Below are 26585 nucleotides of genomic sequence, written 5' to 3'. Positions count from 1 at the left end.
GCATAATTTTGGCTCACTGCAACCTCCACCTCTTGGGCTGAAGCCATCCTCCTACCTCAGCCTCCCAAGTAGCTGGGTGCCACCCATGCCCGGCTAATTATTTTTTTGTGGAGACTGGGTTTTGACAGGTTGCCCAGACTGGTCTTGATCTCCTGAGCTCAAGATCTGCCCACCTTGGTCTCCCAAAGTTCTGGAATTACAGGTGTGACCCCAGACTATGGTTTTAGATTGACAAAAAAATTTCAAACATCGTACTGAGAGTTCCCATGTACCCCATGTCTAGTTTCTACTATTACTAAAATCTTATGTTAGTATGGTACATTTGTTACAATTAATGATTCTAAAGTTGTCTATAGGTTATTCACATTTCCTTAGTTTTTTGTAATGTCCTTTTTCTGTTCTAAGATCCCATCCAGGACTCCGTATTATATGTAGTCACCATTTCTCATTAGATTCCTCTTGACTGTGACAGTTTCTCAGACTCTTCTTGTTTTTGATGATACATACACATTTTAAACCAGCCACCTTTATGAACAAGACTTGGCCCATGGGCTTTAAGTTTGCAAACTGTGGACTAATTGCATACTAGGTATGATACCCTTAGTTCATTTTGAGTCATTCTGTGTACCTTGAGAACTGTGTAATGGGATCAAAATTGTAGGATTAATTTGATAAGCAAACCACAGAAAGTAGAAACAAGTTTTCCCACTATTTTTTAGTTTAGCATTAAAAATTATGTTGCTCACTGTAATTATAGATAAATCAGCTGATTCCAATACTGTCTTTTGTGACTACCAATAGACCTCTATTAGAATATGCTTAGTTTAGCACATTAATCTTTATATAGTTAGTGAGCTGGTTAGAGGACTGTTCAGGGGTGATTGAGGTATGGCAACTGGTAGGTGGTTTGGATTCTGATAGGAGAAAACACTGCACACGGCACGCCAGAGTGGGAATACCTGTATTTTCTGTGGTAACAGTCAGGTGAATGGAGAAACCAGAGAGAGATTTTGACTGTTGTCTTTAGACTCAATCGAGGACTTGTGTAGCAGAGATTGTAAACTGGCAGCTGCTGGTGATGTAATGGATTAAATCAGCAGTGCTTAAAGAAAATAATTTGAGTGTTTTTAGATAGGCAGATAAGTCTCTCCTGTCTTCCCTGTTATCTTGGCTTCCCTTGTTTACGTATCTTATCTCCCTCCCATGGAGATTTGAGTTTGAGATGCCTGTAAGGTCTGCCCAGGAGCAGATGTGTACTTGGATGCTATTTCTGATCAGGCTTGTAATAGTACTTGCTTGTGGAAAAAATTGGTGATGGATTTCTTAGTGAAAGTATCGAGTCTTCCCTTTTATCTATGATGGCCGTATAATTTGTTGTCTGAACAGGGATGTTTTTGAGTGAAATTAATGATTAGGCTTAACCAATAGGCTTAAACGGGCACTATCATAGGTAAACTGGTATATATAGTTATAATTATATGATTTTAAGACTCTTTAATGTGGTTTTTCCTGTTTTCACGTTGAAATAATTTATATATTTTAGCTCTTGAATGTTTTTAAAAATGCCTGAAGATAGTTTTTCCTGAAAGATTTAGTTTTTAAAACTCACAGGAAACTATAAAGTAAAAGTGCTGATTTAATAGTTGATTTTTGTTGTTGTTGTTGTTGTAGACGGAGTCTCACTCTGTCACCCAGGCTGGAGTGCAGTGGTGCGATCTTGGCTTACTGTAACCTCTGTCTCCTGAGTTCAAGTGATTCTCCTGCCTCAGTCCCCCCAAGTAGCTGGGACTACAGGCGCCCACCACAACGTCTGGCTAATTTTTGTATTTTTAATAGAGATGGAGGTTTCACCATATAGGCCAGGCTGGTCCTGAACTCCTGACCTCAAGTGATCTGCCCACCTCAGCCTCCCAAAGAGCTGGGATTACAGGCGTGAGCCACCATGCCTGGCCAATAGCTAATTTTAAAAACAATTTACGAAACTTCTTTTAGAGACAGGGTCTCACTCTGCCACCCAGCCTGTAGTGCAGTAGTGTGTTGATAGCTCACTGCAGCCTCAAATTCCTGGGCTCAAGCAGTCCTCCTGCCTCAGCCTTCCAAGTAGCTGGGACTATAGGCGCACAAGTAGTTGATTAGTGGTTGATTTTATTCCCTATTTGTGTTTCATTGGTTGTGTGTTGTTTTCTGATGCATAATTGTTTTAATATATAACTTGAAAACATGTCTACTTTCTAGAGTAGTAGTTTCTTTAATACAACTTCAGTTTTAAGTGAATTTAAAATTTAATTGCAAAACCATAAAATTTACCATTATAATCATTTTTAAGTATACAGTTTAGTAGTGTTAAGTGTGTCCACACTGTTGTGAAACAGCTTTCTCAAACTTTTTCATCTTGTGAAGTTGGAACTTTATACCGGTTAAATAACAACTACTCTTTTTTTCTCTCTCTCTAGTCCCTGGTAGCCACCAATTCTACTTTGTTTCTGTGAATGTCTACTTAAGATGACTCATATAAGTGGAACCATTGAGATTTTTTTTGTGTGTGTGACAGGCTTATTTCAGTTAGCATAATGTTGTGAAAGTTCATCCATGTTGTGGCATGTGATAGGATTTCCTTCCTTTTAAAAGCTGAATAATAATCTATTGTATGTATGTGTCACATTTTGTTGGACACTTGGGTAGCTTCTACTACTTGGCAATTGTGAATGATGCTGCTTTGAACATGGGTTTTGCAGGTATCTTTAAGATCCTGGTTTCAATTATTTTGAATATATACCAGAAGTGCAATTGTGGATCATATGGTAGTTCTTTTAATGTTTTGAGAAATCTCCATATTGTTTTCCAAAAGTGGTTGTGCCATTTCACAGTCCCACCAACAGTGCACATGGGTTCCAGTTTCTACACATACTCACAACACTTGTAATTTTTTTTTTTTTTTTGCTTGATAGTAGCCATCCTAATCAGTATTAGTTGATATCTCGTTGTGGTTTGGATTTCTCTGATGATTAATGATGTTAAACATCTTCTCATATGCTTGTTGGCCATTTATATATCATGTTTGGAGAAATGTCGTTTCAAGTCCTTTGCCCATTTTTTCATCAGGTTATTTAATTTTTTATGGTTGAGTTGTAGGAGTTACTTATATATTCTGGATGTTATCCTCTTACTGGATATATGATTTGCAAATATTTTCTCTCATTCTGGAGGTTGTCTGTTGAATGTGTCCTTTGATACACAAAATTTTAAAGTTTGATGTAGTGCCATTTGTTTATTTTTGCTTTTGTTGCCTGTGTTTTTTGGCATCATATCTAAGCAATAATCACCAAGTGTGTGAAGCTTTTCCCTTATGTTTTCTTTTAGGAGTTTTATCATTTTAGGTCTTATGCTAAGGTCTTTAATTCATTTTGAGTTAATTTTTGTATATAATGTAAGATAAGGGTTCAACTTCATTCTTTTGCATGTGGATATCCACTCTTCCCAGCACAACTTGCTGAAGAGACCATTTTTTTCCCCCCTAAGTGGTCTTAGCACCTGTGGAAGATAATTTGGCCATATATATGAGGGTTTATTTCTGGGTTCCATTTTGTTTCATTGGTCTTTTTTGTCGTTATCCCCAACCCATACCGTTTTAAATACTTTAGCTTTGTTATATGCTTTGAAATTGTGAAGTGTGACTCCTTCAACTTTGTTCTTTTTCAAAACTGTTTTGGCTGTCTGGACTTGCCTGAGATTCCATGTGAATTTTTAGGGACAAACTTTTCATTTCTTTTTTTGTGTTTGTTTTGTTTTTAAGACAAGGTTTTGCTGTGTTACCCAGGCTGGAATGCAGTGGCACAAACATGGATGGCTCACTGAAGCCTCAACCTATTGGGCTTGTCAAACATTCTGCCTGCCTCAGTCTCCGGCATAGCTGAGACCATTGACACGTTTCACCATGCCTGGCTAATGTTTTGATTTTTTTCTAGAGACAGGTCTCGCTGTGTTGCTAGGGCTGTTCTGGAACTCCGGGGCTCAAGCGATTCTCCCACCTTGGCCTCCAATTATCCTCCCGCCTTGGCTTCCCAAAGTGCTGGGATTGCAGACATGAGCCACCATGCCCAGCTAATTTTTTATTTGCTAAAGAAGAAAAGTCATTGGGATTTTGATAGGGATTGTGTTGAATGCTTTGGGTGGTGTAGACATCTTAGCAATATTCAGTCTTTCAATTCATGAACCCAAGACACCTTTCTTATCTGTGTCGTCTTTAAATTTCTTTCAGCAGTGTTTTCTGCTTTTCAGGTTATAAGTCTTAGGTTTTATTCCTAAGTACTTTATTCTTTTTGATGCTACTGTTAAGTGGGGCTTGTTTTCTTTTTTCTTTCCTCTCCCTCTCCCTTCCTGTCCCCTTTCCCCCTTTACTCTTCTGTCTCCCCTCTCCCCTATCCCTCTCTCCTCTTGTCTCTTTCTGTGAGACAGAGTCTTGATCTGTAGCTAAGGCTGGAGTGCAGTGGCACAATCATGGCTCACTGCAGCCTCCGCCTCCTGGGCTTAAGCCATCCTCCCACTTCAGCCTCCCTGCTGGGACTACACGTGAGTGCCACCATGGCTGGCTAATTTTTTTATTTTTTGTAGAGATGGGGTCTTGCCATGTTGCCTAGGCTGATCTCAAACTTCTGGGCTCAGGTAATCCTCCCTCCTGGGCCTTCCAAAGTGTTGGGATTACAGCTGTGAGCCACCATACCCAGCCTGGATTGTTTTTTTAATTTCCTTTTTTTGTTGACGTAATGTGCTTTTAAATGAACAGTTATTTAAACATGACATTTATTAACTGAAATAAATGCTGTTTCATACTGCAGCCTTGAGGATGCACTATATTGCTTTTCTCCAAAGTTATCTTGGGCAGTTCTTAGGCTATAAATACAGATACTGCATAAACATGAATTGGTAGTATGCATCAGCAAGTACAGAAGCCCATCAAAAGGATGACAACAACTTCTCTAGCTTTATTTTTTCATTTTACTGAGGAAACTATTTAAACAGTTTTTTTGTTTAGCCAGAGATTGGGCTTTCCAGTCAAGTGAGAGGAGAAACCATGGAAGTTTAATGTATACTGATTTGAGAATCATTATTGGTTAATGTGTTCCAAACTTTTAAAGGGGGGAAATGGTTTGGAAAATCAAATTGAAATGAAGTCTGTTTGCATTGGGAGTTTGAAGGTTTCAGCCTTAGGCAGCCAGTACAGTAGGAATTGAGAGTAAAATACTTCTCTCTAGGTCAAATGATCTCCAAGTATTAGATTCATTTTGAAGAGAACAGATGCTGCCCTAATTTAAAAAGCTGAAGTGACTTGTGTGACTATTTTCTTTAAGATGTGATTAAGTACAGAAGGCAGTCATGGTTATCTAGATGACTTCATTTGAATCTTCTTAATGTTCATGTTTGGGCAGTAAGTGAAGATGTAGATGTCATGGCCTTTCTAAGTTGTTTTCTCACAGGAAAAAATTACCATATTTAAATAGCAGCTCCCTCTTGGACAAGGTGGTTGATAGTGCTGAATATTAATGCAGTACTATCTTAGCAAATGAATGTTTATTTCATGGGAAGCACTGAATTCTAAACTCTGAATTTTAGTTTTTGTGTAACAACGTTGGTAGTTAAGTATGATAGGTCTTTCATGCAAAGGCAAGATGTGTTCATTTTATTTTATTTTAATTTTATTTTATTTTATTTATTTGTTTTGAGACAGAATCTTGCTCTGTTGCCCAGGCTGGAGTGCAGTGGCGCGATCTTGTCTCACTGCTACCTCTGTCTCCCGGGTCCTGGTTCAAGCAGTTCTCCTTCTTCAACCTCCGGAGTAGCTGGATTACAGGCATGTGCCACCATGCACAGCTAATTTTTGTATTTTAGTAGAGACAGGGTTTCTCCAGGTTGGCTAGGCTAGTCTTGAACTCCTGACCTCGTGATCCACCTGTCTTGGCCTCTCAAAGTGCTGGGATTACAGGTGTGAGCCACCGTGCCTGGCCGATGTGTTCATTTTTTATAGTTGTGATTAAAAATACATAGGTAGCTTTAAAAAATTATTTCCCCAGGACTTTGGGAGGCCAATGTGGGCAGATCACCTGAGTTTGGGGGTTTGAGACTAGCCTGGCCAATGTGATGAAAACCCGTCTCTACTAAAAATATGAAAATTAGCCAGGCAAAAAAAAAAAAAAAAAAAAAAAATAGCAAGGCTATGGTGGCCCACACCCGTAATCCCAGCTACTCAGGAGGCAGAGGCAGACGTTGCACTGAGCCAAGATCTTGCCACTGCACCCCAGCTTGGGTGACAGAGGGAGACCCTGTCTCAAAAAAAATTTTTTTTGTAAGGATGCAAAAGTGTGATGTTTATCTTTATAAAAAGTGAAGTTATATTTAAGCATTAAAAAAATTGGATTGGGCATGGTAGTACACACCTGTAATCCTGGCTGCTCAGGAGGCTGAGATGGGAAGATTGCTTGAGCCCGGGAGTTTTGAGACCAGCCTGGCCCACATAGCAAGACCTCATCTCAAAAACACAAAAAAATTGGGACAGTTGTCAGGTATCTTAGTGCATGCCTATGGTCCCCAGCTACTCAGGAGGCTGAGGCAGGAGGATCACTTCAGCCCAGGAGTTCTAGGCTGTAGTGTATTTTGTTTGTACTTGTGAATAACTACTGCTCTGCAGCCTGGGCAACATAGCAAGATCCCATTTCTTTAAAAAACAGTATTATTATTATTTTAAAGCCCAGTTCTATTACCTTATTCTTTTGTCAAAACACTACGTAACATGTTATGTCATTTAGACAAATAACTTTATTTTAGCTGAAAATAATAATGAGACCCAAGCCATCAGAATGATTGTTTAAAAATGCTAATTTTATAAATTCTCCAATATTTAGAAGCCGCTGGAGTTCTGGAGTGGGTGGAAGTGGTGGAGGATCCTCTGGTAGGTCGTCAGCTGGAGCTCGAGATTCCCGGCGGCAGACTCGAGTTATTCGGACAGGACGGGATCGAGGGTCTGGGCTTTTGGGCAGTCAGCCCCAGCCAGTTATTCCAGCATCTGTCATTCCAGAGGAGCTGATTTCACAGGTATGGATCTTGTAGAACACTTAATGTCAGACAACAGGACAAGGTGAGGTTTTACTGAATATGTGGGTTGTAGTCATGACTCATATCATGAATTCTGAAATAACTTTTTCTATTTTGATCCTATAAAGTTTATTTTGTTTTGTTTTGTTTTGAGAGGGAGTCTCACACTGCTGCCCAGGCTGGAGTGCAGTGGCTTGATCTCAGCTCACTTCAACCTCTGTCTCCTGAGTTCAAGCAGTTCTCATGCCTCAGCCTCCCAAGTAGCTGGAATTAACGGGTGTAGCCAGCACACCCAGCTAATTTTTGTATTTTTTAGTGTAGACGGGGTTTCGCCATGTTGGCCAGGCTGGTCTTAAACTCCTGACCTCAGTGATCCGCCCGCCTTTGCCTTCCAAAGTGCTGGGATTACAGGCTTGAGCCACCACGCCCTGTCCTAGAAAGCTGATTTTGATAAAGGATTTAATCAAAAGAAAATTACCATACCACTTCTTTTTATTTTTTATTTCAGGCCCAAGTTGTTTTGCAAGGCAAATCCAGAAGTGTCATTATTCGAGAACTTCAGCGAACAAATCTTGATGTGAACCTTGCTGTAAATAATTTACTTAGCCGGGATGATGAAGATGGAGATGATGGGGATGATACAGCCAGCGAATCTTATTTGCCTGGAGGTTAGTGGATCGCTGTCATGTTTTTCTCAGTGCTGGAGTGCTCTTTGGACTGGGGAATGGAATTTAAAGTACATAGACTTTTCTGAGTATTCTTTTCAAGGTGGTAGATATTTTTCACTGTAGAGCTGCTTGATTGTAAAGTTTCTTTTAAGGGAAAATGGGGAAGTGTTTTTGCTCAGTGGATTTGTGCTTGATCCCAACAAAGACGTGGCTGTATGTGCATAGCTTTATAACTAGATGACACATGACTCTACAGTATAGTTTTTTGATGCCTTATTACTGAAAATATGTAATAACTGAACTACATTTTGATCTTGACTATCTTATCTCTGTGATGTCACAAGTGTTGTATCTTTTTTTTTTTTTTTTTTGAGATAGAGTCTTGCTCTGTCACCCAAGCTGGAGTGCAGTGGCGTGATCTCAGCTCACTGTAAGCTCTTCCTCCTGTGTTCACACCATTCTCCTGCCTCAGCCTCCTGAGTAGCTGGGACTACTGGCATCTGCCACCACGCCCGGCTAGTTTTTTGTATTTTAATAGAGACGGTTTTTCACCAAGTTATCCAGGATGGTCTCCATCTCCTGACCTCGTGATCTGCCCGCCTCGGCCTCCCAAAGTGCTGGGATTACAGGCGTGAGCCACTGCGCCCGGCCACAAGTGTTATATCTTAACAAATGATCTATCTTTCTTGTGATTATGTAGTGAGTAGCTCAGGCAACATTTATGCATTTGGTGTTCTTTAAAATATTTGTTAATAATGTAAGTTGTGTTTTTCCTCAGGTGATGTCAGTCCCTAGTTTTTTAATGTATTTTAATTTTTAGAGATCTTTCAGCAGTCTACAGATGCTCTTTGTGTGTATCCTTCAGTGATGTTTGTTTCTGTTCATAGAGGATCTTATGTCTCTCCTTGATGCTGACATTCATTCTGCCCACCCAAGTGTCATTATTGATGCGGATGCCATGTTTTCTGAAGACATTAGCTATTTTGGTTACCCTTCTTTTCGTCGTTCATCACTTTCCAGGCTAGGCTCATCTCGAGGTAATTTTGCATTTATTTATTTATTTATTATTGTCGCAGGCTTGCTGTATGGAAAGATAGTGGTAGAATCGACTTACTGTATTTGAACTTCTAATATTGCAGTTATTATTAGTTTTTTATGAATGCTTTAGCATTAAAATTATTTATTATTTTGAAGAGCCACAATAGTATTTTAGAGTTGATCTTATTTACATTGTGGAATTGATATCAAGGACTATGACTTCACCTAAATGTGTTTTTAATTAGGAATATGGATTCTGAACTAAAAGCAGAATTCTACTTTACAGTGACATGCAGCATTCAGAAAACAAGTCTTAGTTTATTTGTTTAAAATAAGTGATCTGTTTATTTTAAATCCTGGTTAGATAAAATAATGAAATGTGAAAAAACTTACTAGAATGGGTTTAGGACCAATATTAAATGTGTAGAAATGTTTAGTTTATTAAAAAGCTTTTTTTTTTTTTGGAGACAAAGTTTCACTCTGTTGGCCCAGGCTGGAGTGCAGTGGTATGATCTCAGCTCACTGCAGCCTCCACCTCCTGGGTTCAAGAGATTCTCCTGCCTCAGCCTCCTGAGTAGCTGAAATTACAGGTGCCTGCCACCATGCTCAGATAATTTTTGTATTTTTAGTAGAGACTGGGTTTCACCGTGTTAGCCAGGCTAGTCTTGAACTCCTGACCTGAGGTGATCCGCCTGTCTTAGCCTCCCAAAGTTTTGTGATTACAGGCATGATCCACTGCGTCCAGCCTAAAATGCTATTTTCAGAAGTTTGAGGCCGGGCATGATGGCTCATGTCTGTATTCCCAGCACTTTGGGAGGCCAAGGTGGGTGGATCATGAGGTCAAGAGATGGAGACCATTCTGGCTAACACAGTGAAACCCAATCTCCACTAAAAAAATACAAATAAAATTAGTCTGGCCTGGTGGTGGGTGCCTGTAGTCACAGTTACTTGGGAGGCTGAGGCAGGAGAATGGTGTAAACCCAGGAGGCAGAGCTTGCAGTGAGCTGAGATCGCGCCACTGCACTCTAGCCTGGGAGACAGAGCGAGACTCTGTCTCAAAAAAAAAAAAAAAAAAAAAGTTTGAAATCCTTAAAAGATACAGTACATGGTAGAGGTTAGAAAGATTTTGAAATAATTAATCCTGCCTTTCTCTGTATATGTTTGTGTATAGCTTGTTTACATTATAATTGTCAATATTTTTACTTTCCAGAATGTAAAACTACTTGATTCAAATAACAGAAATTAGCTGTATTTACTGACTTTAAACTGGAAAATATGCCATGTTATATTGAGAGCTTGCTGCATATACTTTTAGTACTTAGGAATAAAGTTTTAAAATAACAGATCTGTGGTGATCTTTTAATATATTGAATGCACTATGTAATAGCGTTATGAATTTAAAAATAAATGCATACTTTACTGCCTTAAATGTATCAAGTAATATATTTTCAAATATTCCATATCTAACATAAATAACTCCTTTAAATGTCTCTTCCCCCCTCCCCCCCGCCTTTCTTTTTTGAAACGGAGTTTTGTTCTTGTTGCTCAGGCTGGAGGGCAATGGCATGATCTTGGGTCACTGCAGTCTGCCTCCCTGGTTCAAGTGATTCTCCTGCCTCAGCCTTCCAAGTAGCTGAGATTACAGGCATTCGCCACCTCACCAGGCTAATTTTGTATTTTTAGTAGAGACAGGGTTGCACCATATTGGTCAGGCTGGTCTCAAGCTTCTGACCTCAAGTGATCCACCCACCTTGGCCTCCCAAAGTGCTGGGATTACAGGCATGAGCCACCGTACCTGGCCAAATGTCTCTTTTCCTATGTTCATTCTATGTAGGCATTACTTTTAGTTTGAATCATATGGAATAGCTAATACTTGACCACTTTTGACCTATATATATGGCAGTTTTGTATAGTTCAATTTAATTATTGTTTCTAATCCTTATTTATCCTATTCTTAGAAAGTTTATTTTGGTTATGTTATTTAAAAAGTAATATATGAGCAACTTCAGAAAAACTGGCTTTAGATAGTTTGTAGGCCAATAACCATGGGAAGCATTTTGGTAAGGAAATCATTTTATAAAGATTCCTTTTTAAAAAAACAGACTGTCTGGTTCCTCAAAAAAATTTGAGACTTACTCATAAAAATCTGTCCTATAAAAATTACTCTAAACAAGGGCTTGGTTTTTAAAAACTTTATACTTAGCTTATATTAATGGAATCATAGTTTAACCTTTTTAGGGTTTTTTCTATGTGTGCATTTTTTGAGTTTGCTTATATGTGTAACATGTGGAAGTTCTAAATTTATGTGCTTTTTAAACCCACCAGTAGACAAATGAGGAGTGTATATTTTCTAGTATATAAATTGAATTCATAGTAAGCATTTCTAATGCAAGCCAACAATTTAAAATTCTTTTAAAAAAACCAAATATAGTTCAAAATAAAGCAGTTCAGCTCTAAAACCATGTAGTTGAAATATAGAAAAGTCTGCCTCTAATTTTTTAAAATACTAGTTATAATTTTTATACATTCACTTGAAAGGGTTGATGTTTTGAATGTTGCATGTCAGCCTTATTAGATATACATTTACATAAATTTTTATGAGTAGATAAACTGCTGTTAGTTGCATCCTGAAGGGTCTTTACTAGAGAGTGGCTTACTTTTATCCCACTGGTGTGACCCAATTGCATACCAGTTCTCCTTCTTCCCTTAGAGAGAGACTCTGAGCTGTTGCGTGAACGTGAATCCGTTTTACGTTTACGTGAACGAAGGTGGCTTGATGGAGCCTCATTTGATAATGAAAGGGGCTCTACCAGCAAGGAAGGAGAGCCAAACTTGGATAAGAAGAATACACCTGTTCAAAGTCCAGTATCTCTAGGAGAAGATTTGCAGTGGTGGCCTGATAAGGTATTTGGAAAAAAATCACACCGCTTCCATTTAAGTGGATCCCTGACAACCCCTCCCTCCAAGGTTTCCATTTTATTTATTCTGGTTTTTGTACCATCACTCAAGGAAAAACACAAATATAAAACAATATTTTTGTTTTGTTTTAAAATATAAATAGAATGTATCTTTATTTGGCACTCCATGAGTCATCTCAGTGAGATGTATTCAGTGGTGCAGCGTATCTTACTGCTTGATGAAGTAAATCAGAGAAATTAGGATGGTAGTTCTAGGTAACACATCAGCATGCTATTCCAGTACTTCCTTTCTGGTAATAATTACTCCACTAAATGATATTACATTCCTTGGTAGAAATTTGTTTTGTCAAATTTCTAAAGTCAGGTGGACACCAGTTTCTGCAGGGCGTGTTTTTGGTCATTGATACAGCATGTGTATCATGACAAGATTAGGGATCTGTGTTCCTTTGACTAGTTAACTATGCCATTTAATGTCAGTGAATTCTGACAGATCCTTTGTGGTGAATGCTGTGGGAGACAAAGCTGACTGAACAGGAATGGGCTAGGGGAGTATGCTCTGCATCCTGAGGAACAGTGCAATGACTGGATTATAGAAAGCATCTAGGATTTGGTAATTGATTTGAATCTTTAAAAATCTATCACTGCCATAAGTGAAACAGAGTTGATGCATCCTGTTCATGGTATGTATGTAATTGATAGTTCATCTCCAAAGGCTCCTATTGGAACCCATGTTTTTCACTTGTTTTTTACTGTGTCTCTTTTTTCTTATTTCCAGAACCATTTGGGTAGGAATTTTTCTGAAGCAGAAATAAACTAAAAGAAGATGGGAACTTTGGGGCCCTACTAGCAGATAAAGGGAGCCTGATAAGGATTTCTTTCCTTTCTTTGATTTAGAACTGGAATCCGGGATATTGAAAGGAAATATTATTTAACTTTCCAAATTTACGTTTCCATAGTTACTGTGAGTCTTGTTGTAGTTCATTTATTTTCCTCTGCATTCAGCTCATGTGGCAAGCTTGAATGCAAGAAGGAACCTGAATTTTAATCAGTCTCTGGAAGCAAAAGGTTATTCTGTCTTCTTTGGCAACTGCCAAACTTTCCCTGAATTGCATTCTTTTACTTATTTCCCTAAAACTAGAAATGTCCCAAGTTCTACTTTTACTTCATGTGGTAGGGAGTGATTTAAACCATTGGGCTTTTACTTTTTTTTTCTTTTGGTACATCATTTACCGTTTCCTATTTCTCTTGCCTGGATCATGTTGGAACTGTGTCTGTTTCATATTGGCAGGAAGTAAAAGAAGACTCTTGAATTATGTTTTAATAGGGCCATCACGTATTATTAATCTAGATTTCTTTGTCATGTATTATTTTTGATTAATGAAAGTATTTCTGAATAGTACAAGTTTAGCAAGCCTAGTCGTTGTACTCTCTGTTAGATTTAGCTAGCCCTTGTTGGCCTGGCTAAAAATATGATTGATGTGTTTTTAAGTACACCTTGTTTTTAGAGACAGTTGTAAGTGCATCGTGAAATCTTGGCACTTTAGACTTTTAGTGCATTATTCCTTGGTTTGTTTAGCCACTGAGTGAATGGAAGAAGAGTGGTATGTGAAACAAAGTATATCCTACCTATATTCTTTTTCCATTAAACACCAAATTTAAAATAGCAACATCGAAAAACACTTTTTACTAGCACATGATTGAAATCTAAAAATCATACTTGAATTCTGGGAAAGAAAACAGCTTAAGTCTTTAATTAAACTGTTAAGCATTAGCATAGTGATCAATAAATACCATTAGGTGCTTGTTTGCAGGGCTGAATGCTACAAGAGAATATAGAGAGCTATTAAAGGGAAAGAAGATCCTGTTTTTAACTAACTTTAGGAAAACAAAGTATTATACAGAGGCACAGGATAAATACCATGTGCAGAAACTGGCAATATGTGAGACCTATATTGGTTTCCCAAAATTAGTTAGGGGTAGTGATTCCTAAGGAGCAGAAAGTTTTGCGGGGAGGCTTGACAGGGAATAGAGAGGTAGGTGGAGAATGCAGGGAGATAGGGTGTCAGGATGCACTTGGTATTTACCACTGGGGAGAGGAGGTACCAGCACCAGATGAGAGTGGTCTGCCAAGAGTAGGGGCTTGTCTAATGTGGAGTCCAGTAGGAATTCCCAGCTCAAGACAGTTTGGATGTCATGCTAAGGCTAACGCTGGGAAACTAGAGCAGTTGCAGAGCATGCATCTATCATTTTATCTCCTTTATGCCACAGACATTGCTGCTAATTGCCTAGTACTTTGCTACTTATGGGGGCTATATTAATCACAAGATTGGCTATTGAGCCTGTCTTAAGAAACTTGTGAGGTTTAGTGTAGGAGACAGGTGATGATTACTCATCCAAAGTAATAATCTTAAAATGTGGCTTCCTTTATAATCTTGATTGGGGTTTGCTTTTAAAAAAAAAAATCTCAGTAACTTGCATTATTTTGACTGAAAGTGTTATTTCTACGTTCTTGACATACCAGGCTGCTAAAGGATAGTCTCAATTTTATACACAGTAGTAAACTTGGAATATAGCTGGAAAAGACCTTTGGCTTGCCTCTGATCCATTCATTTTTATGGAGAAGGAAACTTCATGTCTTTGCTTATTTCACATGGCTTGTAAATGGCACATGTAGCAATGAAGTTGCTTTTTAAATATGGGAAGGAGTAGCTTTTTTTAGGAGTAGGGGCAATCAAAATATGCATCCTAGTTTTATTTCAGAAATGAGCTAATACAGTACTCTTAAATATTAAGTATGGTTGTTAATGTTCATAGTAATTTTCATTTTGCCTCTTGTTAGAGTACAAAGTTAATTCTGTTGGTAAAGGAACTGGATTACTACCTACTTTCCCAGCATCCATTTAGAGGAACAACCAGTTCCTCAAAATTCTACCTTTTTTTTTTGGTGAAATTTCGCACTACACTCCAGGTTGGAGTGTAGTGGTGCGATCTCGGCTCACTGCAACCTCTGTCTCCTGTGTTCAAATGATTCTCCTGCCTCATCCTCCTGAGTAGCTGGGATTACAGGCACCTGCCACCACGTCCAGCTAGTTTTTTGTATTTTTAGAAGAGATGAGGTTTCACCATGTTGGCCAGGATGGTCTTGAACTCCTGACCTCAGGTGATCCACCCTCCTCAGCCTCCCATAGTGCTGGGATTACAGGCGTGAGCCACCGTGCCTGGCAGTTTTACCGTTTGTAAGCTAATAAAATTATTTTAATGATAGGATGTTCTCTTTTCTTTCAGGTTTTGTGGTATAATATTGAACTGAAAATATTTGAGGTGACTGTAAAATACAAACATTTCCCAAAATTATTCTTTGAATTAAATGTCAAAACTAATATAATATAAAAGCATAATTTAAAATTATAGGCATCTTGAAAGCTCCATAAAGACAGAAGTAAGGGTCATTCAATCATTATTAATTTAGAAACCTTGGTTAAATATATGCCATGTGTTAGACCTTTTGTTAGATGTTAGAGTAAGAGATTTTATAGGAAGAAGAAAAATAATGGTAATCTGAGTAAGTACCATAATAGATTTCCATACATACATACATAATAGCTACACAATAGCACAGGAGGCATTGGGAAATCACAGGAGGCTGCGCAGAATGATTACAAAGAGTGTGGACTCTGAAGTCAAGCTGCTGGATTTCCTATCTTAACCCTGCCACTGTCTAGTTGTGTGACCTTGATCAAGTTCTTTCTTCTCTCTGCCTTGGTTTTCTCATATAGATAGAGATAGTAATAATTTTTACATTATGGGTTTGTTATGAGAATTAAATGAGTTAGTTTATGTAAAGTACAAAGAGCAAGGAGAAGCATGGTCCTGTCCCACAAAGGGAGAACAGGCAGTTCCTGCAGATCATGGGAGGGTGAGAGCCCTGTTGGGTATTTCCAAGTGCGTTTATGTGGGAGTTGTATTTTATGTGCCAGGTTCTCTGTTAGTAGTGAATTGGACACAGACCAAACAGATACAGATCATGCATGCCCCCTTTATCTGACTGGACTAGAATGAATTCAAGTTATGAAAACATTTTATTACAGTAATAATTTAGTGTAATAGGAAATTAAGGGCAGCCTATATGTACCAAAGTGAGAAGGGGAGGGAGTGCCTAACTAAGTCTGTGCTCTAAGTCCAAGGTTATGATGCTCACAGTCAAACTAGCCAAGTTTATACTGGTTTCTGAAGGTTTTTACCCCAAAACATCAACTTTCTTATTATGCTATCCCTATTCCCTAAAATTCATCCTTTCTTTCTTCTCTCCCCCTTCCTCTCTTCCTTCCTCTCTCCTCCCATACTGTGCCTCCGACTCCTTTCTCCCTGCTCCCTTTACTCACCCTTCTCTAGCCATTCTTTCCATCCTTCCATCCATCCACCTTTCCATCTAACCATCTATGCGTCTACTGTTTTTTACTGTTTTTTTTACTTGTTTGACTGCTCGTTACATTTTGTATTTCTGGAATAGCTTTGATAATTCATTTACTTTGGTGAGAAGAGGTAATCTTTCAATTAGATGGTTCTGTAACATGACTGTATTTTCTCTTAGTCATTTTTGCAATTTTTTTTTCTAATTTAGAAATTTAATATGTTGCTGAATGTCTGCAAGTAAATTGTAATTATACATGTGTTTATACCAACTTACTTCCAATAAAAATCTGAACCAAACACATTTTACAAGGCCTAAGCCAGACAAAGACGCCAGAGGAAAAGAAAACCATAGGCTAATAATATCTTTGAACATTGATGCAGAAATCCTCCAAAAAAATTCGAGAAACTGAATTCAATACATATCAAAAAGATTATACATCATGACCAGGTAGAATTTATTCCTGGCATGAGGCTGGCTTTATATATACACATTAATCAATGTGATAGATCATGTTAGCAGTATGAAACCTGAAAATCACATGAACACCTTGATTGACGCAAAAAAAGCATTTGGAAAAGTTGAACATTCTTTCTTGATAAAAACTCTTTAACAGTTTAGGTGTGATAGGAAAGCTCCTCCATATAATAGAAACCATATATGAAAAAACCCATAGCTAACAATCAACAGGGAACAACTCAGAGGTTTTCCACTAATATTTAATGCAAGGCAGGGATGCTTGCTTTTGCCAGTTCCATTCATCATAGTACTAGAAGCACTAATGAACATCAAACAAGAAAAATAAATAAAAGACAACCAGATTGAAAAGGAAGAAGTACAATTATCTCTATTTGCAGATGACATGATCTTATATGTAGAACCCCCTCCAAAATTTCACAAAAAAACCTATTAGAATTAATAAATTCATTACAGTTGCAGGCTACAAGGTCAGCATACAAAAATCAGCAGTATTCCTATACACAAATAACAGCCTAGCTAGAAAAGAAATTAAGAAAATAATTTTGGCTAGGTGCTGTGGCTCATGCTTATAATCTCAGCACTTTGGGAGGCTGAGGTGAGAGGATCTCTTGAGTCTAGAGAGCTTCATGGATGGGAAGAATTAGTATTGTTACACTGCTCAAAATAATGTACAGATTCATACGTAATCTCTATCAGAATTCCAGTGGCATTCTTCACAGAAATAGAAAAGCAATCCTAAAATTTGTAAAGAACTATAAAATACCCCAAATAGTGAAGGCAATAATGGGAAAATTGTAGGCATCATACTTCTTGGTTTAAAATAAACAAAGCTATAAGCAATCAAAACCATATGGTACTGGCATAAACACAGAAACATAGACCAATGGAACAGAATAGAGAGCCCAGAAATAAATTCAAACATACATTATTAACTAATTTTTGACAAGGGCACCAGTGGGGGAAAGATAGTTTCTTCAATAAGTGGTACTGGGAAAACTGGATTTCCACATGTAAAATTGGATTCCTATCTTAGACAATACATAAAAATCGACCCAATAGACAAAAGACCTAAATGTGAAGTATGAAACCTTACAGACTGTAAGAAAGTTTAAGGAAAGCTCCTTGACATTGCTCATGGCAGTGATTTTTGGATTTCACACCAAAAACTCAAACTTCAAAAGCAGGAATAAGTAAATGGAACTACATGAAACAAAAAGCCTTTGTGTACAGTAAAGAAAACATCAACAAAATAAAAAGGCACCCTATAGACTGTGAAAAACTATTTGCAAACCATGCATCTCATGAGTTAATATTCAAAATTTATAAAGAACACTTGAAATCAGTAGCAGAAAAATAACCTGATTAAAAAGGGGGTAAGGACCTTATAAGACATTTCTTCAAAGAAGACATAAAAATGGCTAACCGATACTTGAAAAGGTGCTTAATAAGTCAGTAATTGTCAGGGAAATGCAAATTAAAACCACTGTTATACACCATCTCACACCCATTAGGATGATTGTTATGGAAAAGACAAGAGATAGCACATGTTGACAGTGATACAGAGAAAAGAGAACCCTTATATGCTATTGGGAACGTAGATTGGTATGGCTATTTTGGAAAGCAGTATGGAAGTTCCTAAAGAAGTTAGAAATAGAGCCACCGTAGAACCCAGCAATCCCTATTATGTATGTACCCAGAGGAGAGGAAATCACGCATATCTGCACTTGAGCTGGGCGTGGTGGCTCACGCCTGTAATCCCAGCACTTTAGGAGGCCGAGCTGGGTGGATCACCTGAGGTCAGCAGTTGGAGACCAACCTGGCCAATGTGGTGAAACCCTGTCTCTACTAAAAATACAAAGAATTAGCTGGGCGTGGTGGCGCGTGCCTGTAATCCCAGCATCTCGGGAGGCTGAGGGAGGAGAACCGCGTGAACCCGGGAGGTGGAGGATGCAGTGAGCTGAGATTGCACCACTGCATTCCACCTTGGGCAGCAAGAGCGAAACTCTGTCCCCCCGCCCCCCCGAAAAAAAGTATCTGCACTCTCATATTCATTGTAGTAGTATTTGTAATAGGTAATATATGGAAAAAACTTAAGTGTCCTTCATGGACAAATGGATAGAGAAAACACACACACATACACAACCGAAAAAAAGGAAAAATATTCAGCTTAATAAAGATCCATTTGCCACAATATGGATAGACCTAGAGGACATTATGCTAAGTGAAATAAGCAAGACACAGGGGAAAAACATACTGCATCATCTCACTTATATGTGAAGTCTTTTTTTTTTTTTAAAGGTCAAATATACAGAAGTAGAGAATAAAGCAGTGGTTACCATGGGCTGACAGGGAGTGTGGGGGTGTGAGGGAAGGAAAATGGGGTTAAAGGATCCACAGCAGACATGTAGGATGCAAATCTAGAGCTGTAATGTATGTCATGAGGATTACAGTTAATAAAATGGTATCATATTATGGATTTTTGTTGAGTAGATTTTGGCTGCTCTTGTCACAAAACAGTAACTGTGAGATGATATGTTGATCTATTATAGTAACAATGTAAATATCTACATGTATCCTATAACATGTTGTAAACTTCAAATATACACAATAAAATTTATTTATGTGTTTATTTAGTTAGTTGTTAGTTTTTTGAGACAAGAGTCTTGCTCTGTCACCTACAGCCTACCAGGCTGTAGTGCAGTGGTATGATCTTGGCTCACTGCAACCACCGCCTCCCGAGTTCAAGTGATTCTTGTGCCTCAGCCTCCCCAGTAGCTGGGATTACAGGCATGTGCCACCATGCCCAGCTAGTTTTTGTATTTTTAGTAGAGACAGAGTTTTGCCGTATTGGCCGGGTGGTCTCGAACTCCTGGCCTCCCTCAAGTGATTTGCCTGCCTCGGTCTCCCAAAGTGCTGGAATTAAAGGCGTGAGCCTCCACACCTGACCAAAATTTATTTTAATAGAAAGAATCTAAAGGGACTTAAAAGGGGAAGATGAAGCCACAGTAGTAGCAAAGACTTAAAAGTCACACACAAAGAGCTAAGTAATAAAAGTTGATGGGAGTGGAGGGAGAAAAATTACAGAGAAATCTATGCTAGGTAAACTTGCTGAAGCTGAACATAAAAACTTGGCTTTGTGCTCTGCAACAAAACTGTTTCAATTTAAGGGGTGCATACATTCTGTATTTTCACTAAGCTCTCAGAAGGTGCTTGATGAGACTTATGTGATGAAGATGCAAAAGTGATTCAGCAACTCAGAACTGTCCCCCCTCCACCGCCGAGGTGGAGTCTCGCTCTGTCGCCCAGGCTGGAGTGCAGTGGCGTGATCTCTTCTCACTGCAAGCTCTGCCTCCCAGGTTCACGCCATTCTCCTGCCTCAGCCTCCCGAGTGGCTGGGACTGCAGGCACCCACCACCACACCCAGCTAATTCTTTTGTATTTTTTAGTAGAGACGGGGTTTCACCGTGTTAGCCAGGATGGTCTCGATCTCCTGACCTCGTGATCCACCCACCCACCTTGGCCTCCCAAAGTGCTGGGATTACAGGCATGAGCCACTGCACCAAACTCAGTCCTGTTAATTAACATTAACTGGCAGGGCTGGTGGCTCAGGCCTGTAATCCCACCTTTTTGGGAGGCCAAGGCAGATAGATCACTTGAGATCAGGAGTTCGAGACCAGGATGGCCAACATGGTGAAACCTTGCCTCTACTAAAAATACAAAAATTAGCCAGACATGGTAGCGTGCATCTGTAGTCCCAGCTACTTGGGAGGCTGAGGTGAGAGAATCGCTGGAACCCAGGAGGCGGAGGTTGCAGTGAGCCGAGATCGTGCCACTGCACTCCAGCCTGGGCGACAGAGCAAGGTTCTGTTCCCCCGCTAAAAAAACATTAATATTCCTTACTATTCTGGGTCTATTTTTATCTAGTCTAGAGGAAACAATAAGTAGATTTATTCCCTTTATATTGTAGAGTTGTATGTTACTCTGTTTCTTTGAATGGTGTTGAGAGGAAATGGACCATTTCATTTGACCCCTTGTTTAAGCTCTTTGGAGCAATCTCCCCATTGGAACCAGCTGATCAGACTTGCTGGTTATACTGCTTCACCTTCATTGTGCTTCCCACACTGAGGAGAATGAAGGCAGAGGATTCTAAAAGTGGAAGTTGGCTGGGGAACATCTTTGATTTGTTTTTATTGACATCTGGAAACTTCCAGGATTAACTAGATGTGTCACAAATGTAATTTAATATGAAGTAAGAACAAAATGAAAAATGATCATAAAAAGGAAAAGCTCGGTATAAAAAGCATATGAAAAAGTGGATAGGCAGAGAGAAATGAAGTGTGAATGGATGCAGTTGGCCAAATTGCAGTGTATCCTGTAGTTGCCATCCATTCCAATCATGACATGCAGTACATTGTATTTAGTGACAGGAGTTGGAGCTGCTACCCAATGATAAAACCAGTGTTTGCTCATAGTAGAAAAAATGTGAAAACCAAGTTTTGTGGGGCAAAATTTAGGAATAGAGAGGCTAACTTTTTCACAATATAAATTAGTAAACATAGGTGTGGCCAGTTAATAGAGTTGGTGTTGCTGGGCCAAGTGTTTTTTAAAGCTTTGGCCACTATTTCATGTCTCATATTTTTAAGTTTTCCTTCCCCCTTTGAGGAAGGATTTCTAGTTAAATTTATGATCCATTTATGTTGGACAGTTGCAGATTTACTGATTCAACTTCTTTTTGTTGAAAAATAGAGCTACAAACAACTGCTCTTTAAGGAAACATGCATAGCCACTTTCTCTAGTTGGATTGAGCAGATGTCAGCTTGCTCAGAAGCAGCAATTCATATTTAATAGAAACATTATTTTCTATGACTTATGAAATTAGTGAGCTAAAATACTGTCCTTGTGTATGTATTTGATTATTTTGTATTTCTCTACATATAATAAGTTTCTTTAATACGGATAAATCTGAAGCAGGCAAGACGTCGTAGGTGATTTTTTTGTCCTCTTCCTGTGGGTTCATAGTTGTGCTATTCATCTTCATTTGTCCATAGTGGATTTTCAGGGCCTGTAGGGGTTTAATTGGCTCATCCAGGCCTTATCACCCTGGGGGACATTGCCCTATTTCTGAAAGATAAAGGCAAGGCAGTTCTGAGAGGGCCTCATGCACCATGCACCAGGCTCTTGCTACTGGGATGGTTTGTTCAGGATTGTACTGCTCTAGTAAGGCATTTACCCAAAGAAGCTGGAGTTAAGATTCATTTGTTCATTCAACAGTTGGTCAGTGTGTTCCTGCTTTGTGTCATATACCAAGCTGGCATATGGTAAATGTAGTTGTGAGTATGATATTGGCCTTTCCACAAGGAATTCAGTGGGGAACACAAACATTAAACAGAATATAATGTGATCACCACTAGACTGAAAGTATGAATAAAGTGCCATGGGGTTCAGAATGGGAAATGACCAATACCACCTGAGAGATCTGGCAAAGGCATCGCAGAGGAGACGGCATTTAAGCAGCATTTTTAAGGTGAGGTGGGCGTTGACCAAGACAAAAAGGTATTTCAAATGTATTAAGCATGGGCCTAGAGTCAGGAAAGGTCATGATGTGTTTGAGGAACAATGAAAAATTCAGAATTGTTGCTTTGTGGTGGGGAGTAGGAGAAGAGGTGAGATGACTAGGCAGTTTGCCAAACAAGGAGTTAGGATATTGTTTTGCAGCAATTAAGACGTCAGTAGAGTCCTTAGAGAAGTGACTTGATGTGATTGGTGGGGTTTTCTTTTGTTGTATTTGATTAGTTTTAAGGAGGCGAACATTACTGGCATGATGGGAGAAAGAAACAGGAAAAATCGAAAGTTAGTTATGAGAATGCTACAGTTGTTCAAGGAAATTGTGAGGATCTCAACCAAAGCCAGGGATATGGGGACAGAGAAAGAAAAGAATCTGGCCGGGCACGGTGGCTCATGCCTGTAATCCCAATACTTTGGGAGGCCGAGGCGGGTGGATCACGAGGTCAGGAGATCGAGACCATCCTGGCTAACACGGTGAAACCCCGTCTCTACTGAAAATATAAAAAATTAGCCAGGTGTGGAGGCGGGCGCCTGTAGTCCCAGCTACTCGGGAGGCTGAGGCAGGAGAATGGCGGGAACCCGGGAGGTGGAGCTTGCAGTGAGCCCAGATCGCGCCACTGCACTCCAGCCTGGGCGACGGAGCAAGATTCCGTCTCAAAAAAAAAAAAAAAATCTGAGAGCATCGTAGACATGGGAACCTGGGAGCACCCCTCATCTCTTCCTTTTCTCTCATCAGTCAATTTGATTGTCATGTCTCCCATTACCAGGTGGGTGGTGATGTCATTCATAGAGATAGGGACTACAGGGAAGGCACAGCTTTGCAGGAGATGGCAGATTCATTTTAGAGATGTCATTGTGCTTTTTAAGACAGCTGTAGGTAAGTCTGGAAATACGAGATTTACGCATTTAAAAGCATGATGCTCTAGTGGATGCAGTCACTGAGGCTGAAGGTGAAGCACAATTTGAATACAGGGACAAAGACAGAATCAGTGGCAGGGAGTGCATGGTAGTACCAGGGAGATGGAGGGAAGACCATGCATAGTAGTGCATGGTAGTGCCAGGGAGATGGAGGGTAGATGGAAGACCAGTAGAGAATGGTGACCTGTGAAGTAAGGAGAGAAGGATGGGTTCCATAACAGATAATGAACTGAGGCAAATCATTTGAAGAGTTTAAAGAGAAGATGGATTGATGAAATACATTGGGCATTGATTTGGCAGTTGGAAAAAATGTTGTAGTCGTCACTGAAAACTGGTAAGGTGAAACATGCCCAGGCAGTAATTCACTTTACCATGTTAGGACTGAAGGAGAGATTTGTTTGGATGGTTGTTGGGGGATATGAGAAGGAGTTGCATACAATGCGTCTATGGGTTATCTTTAAATAGGGGAGGAAAACCCTTCTTTCTCTGAGATGGGGAGAAGGGAGGAGGTGAGAATGGTGCTTTCATTAAGCAAATCTAGAGCTAGGAATATTGAGGAAGCCTGTGCCTGAGAGCTATCATTTTCTGGGTGAGTAAGAGATGAAGTCAGGGGAGGAGATTAGTCATAGTCGAATTTGATTGAGTGCTTTTTGCACTGGGCTCTGTGCTGTGTACTTTATCCAGCTGACCCTTGAACTATGAAGGAGTTAGAAGCACCCACTCCTCATGCAGTTGAAAATCCACGTAACTTTTAACTCCCCCAAAACTTATTATAGCCTCCTGTTGACTGGGAGCCTTAACAACAACATAAAGTTGATTAACACATATTTTGTATGTTATATGTAGTATATACTATATTTATACAATAAAGTAAGTTAGAGAAGAAAATGTTATTAAGAAAATCCTAAGGAAAAGAGCTTATATTTAGTATTCATTAAGTGGAAGTGGATTACCGTTAAGGTCTTTATTCTCATTATCTTCACGTTGAATAGGCTGAGGAGGGGTGAGGAGGGGAAGGAAGAGTTAGAAGAGAAGTTGTTTTTGCTGTCTCAAGGATGGCAGAGGATGAAGAGAACTATAAGCAGACCCTAACAGTTCAAACCCGTATTGTTCAAGGGTCAACTATATATGTTACTCCATTTGGTTTTTACCCTGCAGTCCCCTCTCCCTTACCATGATTTGCATTACCTTAATACCCATTTTAGAAATGAAGAAATGGTTTCAGAGAAATTGTATAGTTTACCCGAAGTCACATACTTAGTAAGTGTTGGATCTAGGTTTGGGACTCACTTAGTCTGATTCTATTGTAGTTAATTCTTAACCATAGTACTGAGAAGAGAATATGAAGTAGAAAGGTAAAATTTGATGCAGCTTCTATGGAGAAAGTCAGTAATGGTTTGTAGATACCCATGCTAAAGGTAAGGGAAGAATTGCTAACTTGGAGAATTCCAAATTTGGTCTCTTTTACATCCCCCAATAAAAGTGACTTGAAAATAGGGTTGACTGGTACAGGTAAAATAGAAGATTAAAATTAGTATTATTTCTGTGTAACACTCAGGCATAACCTGTTGTTGTTGTGTTATATTAATAAATCTTGTAGACTTTACAAGTTTTAGCTGAGCACTATAATGTTACCATCTGATCAAATAAAATTGAATTTTGGCAGAAAACCAGAAAGACACTGTTTGTTTGTCATACCCTGAGGTCAGAATCCCAAAGAAAGTGAAAAAGTACTGTGTATAGACCAATAGCATTTTTGCAACCTAAAATCTGTTATTGGCAAATTTTGCTGTGAGATTTCTAGGTAGCTTTGTGTCTCTGATCATTGGTTTTATGTTAAAGAAAATTATTATTTATTTACATTTATTAGCCAAGCTTTTTATAATTTAATTGCATTTCAACTTACTGCATGTATGTCAACATAAAAGTGAACAAATTATTACCGTAAATATAGGCACTTGTTTCCATAGCTTGAAAGAGCTTACAGGGAAAGAGTCTTTTGATTTGACATCGTTTTTCTATGCTTCAGCTCCTTATTCTGTTTTTCTTTTTTTCCCTTCACTAATTCAGCACATTGATTGACCACCTACTTGTACACTTACGTTCTTAAGTTACAGTGGTGAATAAGACAAAGCTTATACTTGAGTGAGATAGTGTATAAACAGATGTGTCAAGTTGTGAAGTGCTGTGGATTAAAAAGAAAGCAGTATAAGGAACTGAATGTGAGAGTGGTGGTTCTGTACATAGCGTCATCAGAGACAGTCTCTTGAGGGAGTGTCACCTGAGAAAGAGTAACACAGACAGAGGGAACAGCAAGGACAGTGGTCTGAGGGTAGGGTCATAGTGGACATGGTCCAAGAATAGGAAGAAGGCCAGTGTGAATGGAGGTGAGTTAATGGAGGGAGCCAGGGCCACCTTAATTGGATACCTTGTAGGCTGTGCTAAAGACTTGATATAGTTGTGGTTCATGTGTTTTCATCATTAATCTAGATCTGATGAAGTGATTAAAGTGACAGTGTTCAAATCAGTAGATTTGGCACTTTTTATATTTATAGTATTGTATTTTACTTTATAGGATGGAACAAAATTCATCTGTATTGGGGCTCTATATTCTGAACTTTTGGCTGTCAGCAGTAAAGGAGAACTTTATCAGTGGAAATGGAGTGAATCTGAGCCTTACAGAAATGCCCAGGTATTTTATTTTATGAAATCTTGCATTGAATAGCTTTACATATCAACATATAAAATAGTAATTTTTTTTATGCTTTCAAAGAATCCTTCATTACATCATCCACGAGCAACATTTTTGGGGTTAACCAATGAAAAGATAGTCCTCCTGTCTGCAAATAGCATAAGAGCAACTGTAGCTACAGAAAATAACAAGGTATGAAACACTTTGCATTGATAAACATTTCATGCTTTAATTATTGTTTTCTTTTTTTCTTTTTTTGCTCCTTTTCCATCTTTTCATTTTCGATCTTTCTATGTTAACATAAATACAAAGTGTCTCAAGCCTTAGTAATCTAATGTATATTTTTGTTGGCTAGTTTATACTGTAACTTTAAAAATAGAAATGCTGAGGTGGGTAGATCATGAGGTCAGGCGTTCAAGGCCAGTCTGGCCAACATAGTGAAACCCCATCTGTACTAAAAATATAAAAAATTAACTGGATGTGGTGGCGGGTGCCTGTAATCCCAGCTCCTCAGGAGGCTGAGACAGGAGAATTGCTTGAACCTGGGAGGTGGAGGTTGCAGTGAGCTGAGATCGTACCACTGCACTCCAGCCCAGGCAACAGTGCCAGACTCCGTCTCACATAAAGAAAAGCTTTCTGGTTTAAGGAAAGGCAAAAATATTCCAAGAAAATTGCTAAGAAAAGATGTTGAGAAGCTAGGAAATACCAAATGAGAAAGTATGGATATTATGCCTCAAATTATCGGTTTAGCTTTAAAGTCACTGAATTGTTTTGTTTTGTTTTTGTTTTTTTGAGTTGGGGTCTTGCTT

The 26585-nt window shown here is 38.9% G+C and overlaps 1 protein-coding gene across 4 annotated transcripts in view; it reads left to right on the top strand.

Annotated features, from left to right (window-relative positions):
- UBR5 (ubiquitin protein ligase E3 component n-recognin 5) overlaps positions 1–26585 on the top strand; it is a 156116-nt gene that overhangs the window by 60294 nt on the left and 69237 nt on the right. For 2 of the 4 annotated variants that reach the window (XM_033202522.1, XM_033202521.1), the window contains exons 6-11: positions 6897–7086; positions 7595–7754; positions 8642–8791; positions 11485–11696; positions 25660–25776; positions 25858–25968. In XM_033202522.1, the coding sequence (XP_033058413.1) occupies positions 6897–7086; positions 7595–7754; positions 8642–8791; positions 11485–11696; positions 25660–25776; positions 25858–25968 (940 nt within the window). The remainder of the gene's footprint in view (positions 1–6896; positions 7087–7594; positions 7755–8641; positions 8792–11484; positions 11697–25659; positions 25777–25857; positions 25969–26585) is intronic. The other 2 variants (XM_033202524.1, XM_033202523.1) reach the window with 1 other exon arrangement.

This window comes from Trachypithecus francoisi, unplaced genomic scaffold, assembly GCF_009764315.1.
Source record: "Trachypithecus francoisi isolate TF-2019V2 unplaced genomic scaffold, Tfra_2.0 Lachesis_group7, whole genome shotgun sequence".
Taxonomy (NCBI): domain Eukaryota; kingdom Metazoa; phylum Chordata; class Mammalia; order Primates; family Cercopithecidae; genus Trachypithecus; species Trachypithecus francoisi.
Note: the sequence above shows the minus strand (reverse complement) of the source record. Positions and strands in the feature narration are given on the sequence as shown.